At 48.1% G+C, this 10000-nt stretch overlaps 1 protein-coding gene across 2 annotated transcripts in view; it reads left to right on the top strand.

Annotated features, from left to right (window-relative positions):
• The window catches only part of LOC112267500 (1-phosphatidylinositol 4,5-bisphosphate phosphodiesterase eta-1-like), a 111803-nt gene that overhangs the window by 77953 nt on the left and 23850 nt on the right, over positions 1 to 10000 (top strand). For both annotated transcript variants that reach the window (XM_042297682.1, XM_042297681.1), the window contains 2 exons: positions 5742 to 5849; positions 9373 to 9525. In XM_042297682.1, the coding sequence (XP_042153616.1) occupies positions 5742 to 5849; positions 9373 to 9525 (261 nt within the window). The remainder of the gene's footprint in view (positions 1 to 5741; positions 5850 to 9372; positions 9526 to 10000) is intronic.

The raw sequence follows: 10000 nt of genomic DNA on the forward strand, positions 1-10000 counted from the left end.
TGCGGTAATCAGGGGGAAGCTGTAACCTATAACATACCTCGTTCACTCTCCTCAGGACTTGGCCCCACAAACTTCGGACCCAGCTTCCGACAGGGCAGGCGAAGGGGCATGTTCCAAATTTCTGGCGCAGCCCGGCGCGCTGAAGATGGACATGGACGGCGTCCCATGTCTCCTCCGCATGCCGGAACCAGTCATCCACCGCAGGAGCTTTGGTCTGAATCTGATGCCAAGGAGCCAGAACCGGCTGATACTCCAACACACACTGTAAGGGAGAGAGGTTAGTGGAAGAGTGGCGGAGCGAGTTCTGGGCCATATTTGCCCAGGGCACGAACACTGCCCACTCCCCCGGCCGGTCCTGGCAATAAGACCTCAGAAACCTACCCACATCCTGGTTAACTCTCTCCACCTGCCCGTTACTCTCAGGGTGAAAACCTGAGGTAAGGCAGACCGACACCCCCAGACGTTCCATGAACGCCCTCCAGACCCTCGAAGTAAACTGGGCACCCCGATCAGACACAATATCCTCAGGCACCCCATAGTGCCAGAAGACATGACTCAACAGGGCCTCCGCTGTCTGTAGGGCCATAGGGAGACCAGGCAAAGGGAGGAGACGACAGGACTTAGAAAAACGATCCACAACGACCAGGATCGTGGTGTTCCCCTGTGAAGGTGGAAGATCGGTTATGGAATCCACCGACAGGTGCGACCATGGCCGTTGTGGAACGGGTAAGGGTTGTAACTTACCTCTGGGCAGGTGCCTAGGAGCACACCGAGCAGGAAACATAAACCCTCACATCCTTAGCCAAAGTGGGCCACCAGTACTTCCCACTAAGACAGCGCACTGTTCGACCGATCCCAGGTTGACCAGAGGAGGGTGACGTGTGGGCCCAATAGATCAGCCGGTCGCGGACAGCAGACGGAAGGTACCGTCGCGCAGCTGGACACTGAGGGGGAGTGGGCTCTGTACGTAACGCCCGCCCAATGTCGCGTCCAGCTCCCACATTACAGGCGCCACCAAGCAAGAGACGGGGAGTATGGGAGTGGGATCCATGGGCCGCTCCTCTGTGTCATACTGCCGGGACAGTGCATCTCCCTTAACGTTCTGGGAACCTGGTCTGTAAGAAAGGGTGAAAACAAAACGGGTAAAGAACATGGCCCACCTTGCCTGGCGAGGGTTCAGTCTCCTCCCCGCCCGGATGTACTCCAGATTGCAGTGGTCAGTCCAGATGAGAAAAGGGTGTTTAGCCCCCTCAAGCCAATGTCTCCACACCATCAAAGCCTTGACTACAGTCAACAGCTCCCGGTCCCGCAACATCATAGTTTTGCTCCCCCGGGCTGAGCTTCTTTGAGAAGAAGGCACAGGGGCGGAGCTTCGGTGGCGTACCCGAGCGTTGAGAGAGCACCGCTCCTCTCCCAGCCTCGGACGCATCCACCTCCACTATGAACGCCAAAGGGGGATCCGGATGGGCCAGCACGGGCGCCGAGGTAAACAGAGCCCTTAGTTGCCCAAAAGCCCAGTACGCCTCAACTGACCACTGCAGACGTACAGGACCCCCCTTCAGCAGTGAGGTAATGGGAGCAGCCACCTGACCAAAACCCAGGATAAATCTCTGGTAGTAATTGGCAAACCCTAAAAATCGTGGGAGTCGGCCAATTACGCACGGCTGAAATGCGGTCACTCTCCATCTCCACCCCTGATGTGGAAATGTGATACCCTAGGAAGGAGACGGCTTGCTGAAAGAACAGGCATTTCTCAGCCTTGACGTACAGGTCATGCTCCAACAGTCGTCCAAGTACCTTGCGCACCAAGGACACATGCTCGGCGCGTGTAGTGGAGTATACCAGAATGTCATCGATATACACCACTACACCCTACCCATGCAGGTCCCTGAAAATCTCATCGACAAAGGATTGGAAGACTGATGGAGCATTCATCAAACCGTACGGCATGACGAGGTACTCATAATGCCCTGAGGTCGTACTAAACGCCGTCTTCCACTCGTCTCCCTCCCGGATATGCACAAGGTGGTATGCGCTCCTGAGATCCAGTTTTGTGAAGAAGCGCGCCCCGTGCATTGACTCAATTGCCGTGGCGATAAGAGGTAGCGGGTAACTGTACCTCACCGGGATTTGATTGAGATCTCGATAATCAATGCACGGCACAAACCTCCATCCTTCTTCTTCACAAAAAAATAAACTTCAGGAGACGGGTGAAGTAGATGACCGAATGTATCCCTGATGCAGGGATTCTGAGAAATATGTCTCCATAGCCACCGTCTTCACTTGCGACAGGGGATACACATGACTCCTGGGAAGTGCAGCGTCTACCAGGAGATTTATCGCACAATCCCCCCATAAATGGGGTGATAATTGAGTCGCCTTCTTTTTACAGAAGGTGAGAGCCAAATTGGCATATTCGGGGGGGATGCGCACAGTGGAGACCTGGTCTGGGCTTTCCACCATAGTAGCACCAACGGAAACCCCTCCACACCTCCCCAAGCAATCTCATGACCACCCAGTGAGAGCCCTCTGTTGCCATGAAATAGTGGGGTTATGATGAGCCAACCAGGGAAGGCCCAGTACCACGGGAAATGCAGGAGAGTCAATGCGAAACAGCCTGGGTTTCACTTTTGGTTTGTGGGTGTTTGTTTCCGCGTTCGGGCCACACGGTACTGTTTCGGTTTTGTAAATTCACGTCATTGTTTTGATTCAGTGTTCAGTGCTTTCTTTCATTAAAATCATCGTGAACACTTAACACGCTGCGCTTTGGTCCGATCCTTACTCCTCCTCAGACGAAGAGGAGGAAATCCGTTACAGAAACACCCACCTCAAGAGGACCAAGCAGCGTGGTAACGGGCAGCAGCAGCAGTGGCCGAAAACACAAGACTCCTGGACTTGGGAGGAGATTTTGGATGACAAGGGACCCGGGGCACAAGCAGGGGAATATCGCCGCCCTAAAGCAGAGCTGGAGGCAGCGAAAGCGGAGAGGCGCCGGTATGAGGAGGCAGCACGGCAGCGTGGCTGGAGGCCGGGAGGCAGCCCCAAAAATGTATTGGGGGGGGCACACGGGGATTGTGGCTAAGTCAGGTAGGAGACCGTAGCCAACTCCCCATGCTTACAGGAGAGCGAGAGGGACCGGGCAGACACCGTGTTATGCGGTGGAGCGCACGGTGTCCCGGTGCGTGTGCATAGCCCGGTGCGGTATATGCCAGCTCCTCGTATCGGCCGGGCTAGAGTGGGCATCGAGCCTTGTGCCATGAAGCCGGCTCTACGCATCTGGTCTCCAGTGCGTCTCCTCGGTCCGGCGTTTATGGCACCAGCCTTACGCATGGTGTCCCCGGTTCACCAGCACAACCCAGTGCGGGCTAATCCACCTCGCCGCACTGGCCTGGTTACGGGGAGCATTCAACCAGGTAAGGTTGGGCAGGCTCGGGGCTCAAGAGCTCCAGTGCGCCTTCACGGTCCGGTCTATCCGGTGCCACCTCCACGCACCAACCCTCCGGTGGCAGCCCCCCGCACAGGCTGTCTTTCCGTCTACTTCCTACAGGTGCTCCCGCATGTCCAGTGCTTTCAGAGTCTTCCTCCTGCCCAGCGCTGTCAGAGTCTCCCGTCTGTCCTGAGCTGCCAGAGTCTCCCGTCTGTCCTGAGCCGCCAGTGTCTCCTGTCTGTCCTGAGCCGCCAGAGTCACCCGTCTGTCCTGAGTCGCCGAAGTCTCCCGTCTGTCCTGAGCCGCCAGAGTCTCCCGTCTGTCCTGAGCCGCCAGAGTCTCCCATCTGTCCTGAGCCGCCAGATCCGCCCGTCTGTCCTGAGCCGCCAGATCCGCCAGTCTGTCCTGAGCCACCAGAGCCGCCAGTCTGTCCTGAGCCGCCAGAGCCGCCAGTCTGTTCTGAGCCGCCAGAGCTGCCAGTCTGTCCTGAGCCGCCAGAGGCACCAGTCTGTCCTGAGCCGCCAGAGCCGCCAGTCTGTCCTGAGCCGCCAGTCTGTCCTGAGCCGCCAGTCTGTCCTGAGCCGCCAGAGCCGCAAGTCAGCCAGGAGCCGCCAGTCAGCCAGGAGCCGCCAGTCAGCCAGGAGCCGTTCCTGTCCCTCTTTGTGGCACCTGACCACACTACAGAACAGTTGTCCAGGTGTGACAAAACTAGAGCCTGTATGACCTGCCTTGTTGATACGGCTGTTAAGTAGGCAGAGCAACGCTTTATCGTGGACATCCTTCTCACCATTTTAGCTACTATTGTATGTCAATGTCAATATGTTTTGATCATGACAGTTTACAATCCAGGGTAACTCCAAGCAGTTTAGTCACCTAAACTTGCACAATTTCCACGTTTTTCATTACGAGATGTAGTTGAGGTTTAGGGTTTAGGGAATGATTTATCTCAAATACCATGCTTTTAGTTTTGGAAATATTTAGGACTGTTGCAGTCATTTCAGTCGCTGTAGCAGCTGACATATATAGTGTTGAGTCATCTGCATACATAGACACACAGGCTTTACTCAAATACATGTTTTTAGTAAAGATTGAAAAAAGTAAGGGGCCTAAACAGCTGCCCTGGGGAATTCCTGATTGTACCTGGATTATGTTTTAGAGGCTTTCATTAAAGAACACTCTCTGTGTTCTGTTAGACGGGTAACTCTTTATCCACATTATATCAGAGGGTGTAAAGCCATAACACATATGTTTTTCCAGAAGCAGACTAAGATCAATAATGTCAAAGGCTGCACTGAAGTGTAACAAGACAGCCCCCACAATCATTTTATCATCGATTTGTCTCAGCCAATCATCAGGCATTTGTGTAACTGCTGTGCTTGTTGAATGTCCTTCCCTATAAGCGTGCTGGAAGTCTGTTGTCAATTTGTTTACTAAAAAATATCATGGTATCTGGTCAAACACAATTTTTTCAAAAAGGTTACTAACCGGTTAATTTTTAATAATATTCATAAGTAGCGGAATGACTTTAGCTTCGCTCCAAGCCTGGGGGCACAAACTTTCTAGTAGGCTTAAATTGAAGATATGGCAAATAGGAGTGGCAATATCATCCCCTATTATCCTCAGTAATTTTCCATCCAGATTTTCATTGTTAATAGACAACAATACTGTTTTCATTTCTTCCACACTGACTTTACATAATTCAAAAGTACAATTCTTGTCTTTCATAATTTGGTCAGATATACTTGAATGTGTAGTGTCACCGTTTGTTGCTGGCATGTCTTCCCTAAGTTTGCTTATCTTGCCAATGAAAAAGTCATTAAAGTAGTTGCCAATATCAGTGGGTTTTGTGATGAATGAGCCATCTGATTCAATGAATGATGGAGCCGAGTTAACTTTTTTCCCAAAATGTAATTCAACGCGCTCCAAAGCTTTTTACTGTTGTTCTTTATATAATTTATTTTTGTTTCATAGTATAGTTTATTTTTCTTCAGGACTCTGAGGGGAGATGATATGTTTGCGAAAGACTCCTGACTTCCTGTCTGAGTGGGCAGTAATGCTCCTTCTTTAGCTGGAGGCGTCATCATGTACATGTAACAGATGTGTTCCTGATATTGTGTTACATCCTCCATATGGTTCATACGATAAAGATGAGCCTAACACGCACCTTTCTCTCTCTCTTCTCCCCCCTCTCTCTCTCTCTCTCTCTGTCTCTCTCTCTCTCTCTCTCTGTCTCTCTCTCTCTCTCTGTCTCTCTTTCTCTGTCTCTCTCTCCCCCCCCCTCTCTCTCTCTCTCTCTCTGTCTCTCTCTCTCCAGGGGAAGCGGCTCCCTCTGTACCTGTCTATAGACGTTGAGGAGGGGGAGGTGTCAGATGATGACAGTGCTGATGAGATTGAGGACGACTTTAAACTGAAGAACAGCAATGTAAGTTGCAACAGGTCAAAGTCATGTTCTGACATGCAACTGAATCCATTTCACACCTACATTTCAGTAATGGCTGGTGACTGGTGCGAAGGCCTGTCCATTAATCAGTGTGTTCTCGCTGCGTCAGAGACAGGCCATGTAATGGACTTCTAATTTAATTTCATTTGTTTTGTTTATCCTTTATTTAACTAGGCAGTATTGACAGCATTGAGCTGAAATTAGGGTTGGCAATGGTCAGGGACGATATTATGATGATACTTAGATGGCGATATGATATGTAATATACTGCGATTTTATTGTGATTTGTTGTTCCAAACATATTCCTCACTAAATATGTCTGCTGCAAGAGAGACAAGAGAAAATGAGTTTTAATCGGTCAAGGAAAATAAAAGTAAAGAAAACATGTTTGCTATTTAAAAAGTAGAAGGAGAACAAGCTATGTGATGAAACGTTTTGGTGCAGGTACAGTCGACTAGAGCTAGCTAACGTCACCAAAAAAAATGTGTTATATATATATATATATATAGCATCCAGCATCCTAGAGTCGCCTCTTCACTGTTGACGTTGAGACTGGTGTTTTGTGGGTACTATTTAATGAAGCTGCCAGTTGAGGACTTGTGAGGCATCTGTTTCTCAAACTAGACCATCTAATGTCCTCTTGCTCAGTTGTGCACCTGGGCCTCCCACTCCTCTTTATATTCTGGTTAGAGCCAGTTTGCGCTGTCCTGTGAAGGGAGTTGTACAAGATCATCAGTTTCTTGGCAATTTCTTGCATGGAATAGCGTTCATTTTTCAGAACAAAAATAGGCTGACGAGTTTCAGAGGAAAGGACTTTGTTTCTGGCCATTTTTAGCCTGTAATCGAACCCACAAATGCTGATGCACCAGATACTCAACTAGTCTAAAGAAGGCCAGTTTTATTACTTCTTTAATCAGAAGAACAGTTTTCAGCTGTGTTAACATAATTGCAAAATGGTTTTCTAATGAAGAATTAGCCTTTTAAAATTATAAACTTCGATTAGCTAACACAACATGCCATTGGAACACAGGTGTGATGGTTGCGGATAAAGGGCCCCTGTACGCCTACGTATATATTCCACAACAAATCTGCCGTTTCCAGCTTCAATAGTAATTTACAACATTAACAATGTCTACACTGTATTTCTGATCAATTTTATGTTATTTTAATGGACAAAAAAATTGTCTTTTCTTTCAAAAACAAGGACATTTGTAAGTGACCCCAAACTTTTGAACAGTACTGTATGTAAACGCAGCAAAAAAAGAAACATCTTCTCACTGTCAACTGCGTTTATTTTCAGCAAACTTAACATGTATAAATATTTGTATGAACATAACAAGATTCAACAACTGAGACATAAACTGAACAAGTTACCCAGACATGTGGCTAACAGAAATTGAATAATTTGTCACTGAACAAAGGGGGGGATCAAAATCAAAAGTAACAGTCAGCATCTGGTGTGGCCACCAGCTGCATTAAGTACTGCAGTGCATCTCCTTCTCATGGACTGCACCAGATTTGCCAGTTCTTGCTGTGAGATGTTACCTCACTCTTCCACCAAGGCACCTGCAAGTTCCTGGACATTTCTTTGGGGAATGGCCCTAGCCCTCACCCTCCGATGCAACAGGTCCCAGACCTGCTCAATGAGATTGAGATCCAGGCTCTTCGCTGGCCATGGCAGAACACTGACATTCCTGTCTTGCAGGAAATCACTCACAGAATGAGCAGTATGGCTGGTGGCATTGACATGCTGGAGGGTCATGTCAGGATGAGCCTGCAGGAAGGGTACCACATGAGGGAGGAGGATGTCTTCCCTGTAACGCAGAGCGTTGATTGCCTGCAATGATAACAAGCTCAGTCCGATGATGTTATGAGACACCGTACCAGACTATGACGGACCTTCCACCTCCAAATCGATCCCGCTCCAGAGTACAGGCCTCGGTGTAATGCTCATTCCTTTGACGATAAGCGCGAATCCGACCATCGCCCCTGGTGAGACAAAACCGCGACGCGTCAGGGAAGAGCACCTTTTTCCAGTTTGTCTAGTCCAGCGACGGTGGGTTTGTGCCCATAGGCGACGATGTTGCCGGTGATGTCTGGTGAGGACCTGCCTTACAACAGGCCTACAAGCCCTCGGTCCAGCCTCTCTCAGTCTATTGCGGACAGTTTGAGCACTGATGGAGGGATTGTGCTTTCCTGGTGTATCTCGGGCAGTTGTTGTTGCCATCCTGTACCTGTCCCGCAGGTGTGATGTTCGGATGTACCGATCCTGTGCAGGATCCTGTTCAGTGAACTCCTTCAAGGTGAAGCTGGTTGAGAGAATGCCAAGCTTGTGCAAAGTTGTCATGAAGGCAAAGGGGGGCTACTTTGAAGAATCTAAAATCTAAATATATTTTGATTTGTTGAACACTTTTTTGGTTACTACATGATTCCATATGTGTTATTTCATAGTTTTGATGTCTTCACTATTATTCTACAATGTAGAAAATGAAGAAAAACCCTTGAATAAGTAGGTATGTCCAAACTTCTGAGTCGTACTGGATGTTTTAATCGATATTATAAGTCATAGTATCAATAAAATATCGTCCAAAATAATATTGCGATATGTACAGTAACTGTATCAATCACAACCTTGAATTCACTACACTAATAGGACTGTAAGCCCTGTTTGACCGAGTTGTGTTTGAGACTAATTCATGTTTAATGAGCTTATCGCAGACACAGCGCGTGTGTGTGTGTGTTTAACAATTCCAATTAAGTGAATTATTAGCTTTATTATACAATACAACTAAACAAACGAGACTAGAAAAGCAAGAGGAATGGGAGATATGATTTCCTTCTAATTCATTCCTGATTAAGTAGGGTAGCCTAGTGGTTAGAGCGTTGGACTAGTAACCGGAAGGTTGCAAGTTCAAACCCCCGAGCTGACAAGGTATACATCTGTCGTTCTGCCGCTGAACAGGCAGTTAACCCACTGTTCCTAGACCAGTTAACCCACTGTTCCTAGACCATCATTGAAAATAAGAATTTGTTCTTAACTGACTTGCCTGGTTAAAAAAAATAATAATAATCTGAATCCTATCATAAAATGGACTGATAAATATGTGATGAATATGTTATAAATATGTGATATGTGACTAGTTTCCTTCAATCCCAGTGAAGATAATATGTACAGTACCAGTCAAAAGTTTAGACCTACTCATTCAAGGGTTTTTCTTTAAGTTTGACTATTTTCTACTTTGTAGAATAATAGTGATGAGATCTCTGTCGTTATCTCTCTCTCTTGCTCTCTCTCTCTCTTGCTCTCTCTCTTTCTCTCTCTTGCTCTCTCTCTCTCTCTCTTGCTCTCTCTCTCTCTCTCGCTCTCTCTCTCTCTCTCTTGCTCTCTCTCTCTCTCTCTCTTGCTCTCTCTCTCTCTCTCTCTTGCTCTCTCTCTCCCTCCCCCCGTCTCTCTCTCTCTCCCTCCCCCCCGTCTCTCTCCTTCCCTTTCTCTTTCCTCCTGCAGAGTAATGGTAACCATCAAGTAGAAAGTTACATCAGGAAGAAGCTGGACTGTCTTTTGAAGGAGTCTCAGATCGGAGACAAGGAGGACACAGACAGCTTCAGCATCAGAGCCTTGCTCAGAGCCACACACGTAGGCCTGCAGAAGAACCTAACGGTACACACACACACACACACACACACACACACATACACACACACACACACACACACACACACACACACACACACACACACACACACACACACACACACACACACACACACACACACATACACACACACACACACACACACATACACACACACACACACACACACACACACACACACACACACACACACACACATACACATACACACACACACACGCACACACACACACACACACACACACACACACACACACACACACACACACACACACACACACACACACACACACACACACACACACACACACACACACACACACACACACACACACACACACACACACACACACACACACACACACACACACAGCTGATCCCAAAGGGAACTTCTCACCAGAGCTGGTAGGTCTTCCATTGAATGCAGAGAAATAATACGTTGTTAGTGAGAGAAAAATGTCTGCAGTGTCTCTTTTATTA

The sequence above is a fragment of the Oncorhynchus tshawytscha genome, linkage group LG14 (genome assembly GCF_018296145.1).
Source record: "Oncorhynchus tshawytscha isolate Ot180627B linkage group LG14, Otsh_v2.0, whole genome shotgun sequence".
Classification (NCBI taxonomy): domain Eukaryota; kingdom Metazoa; phylum Chordata; class Actinopteri; order Salmoniformes; family Salmonidae; genus Oncorhynchus; species Oncorhynchus tshawytscha.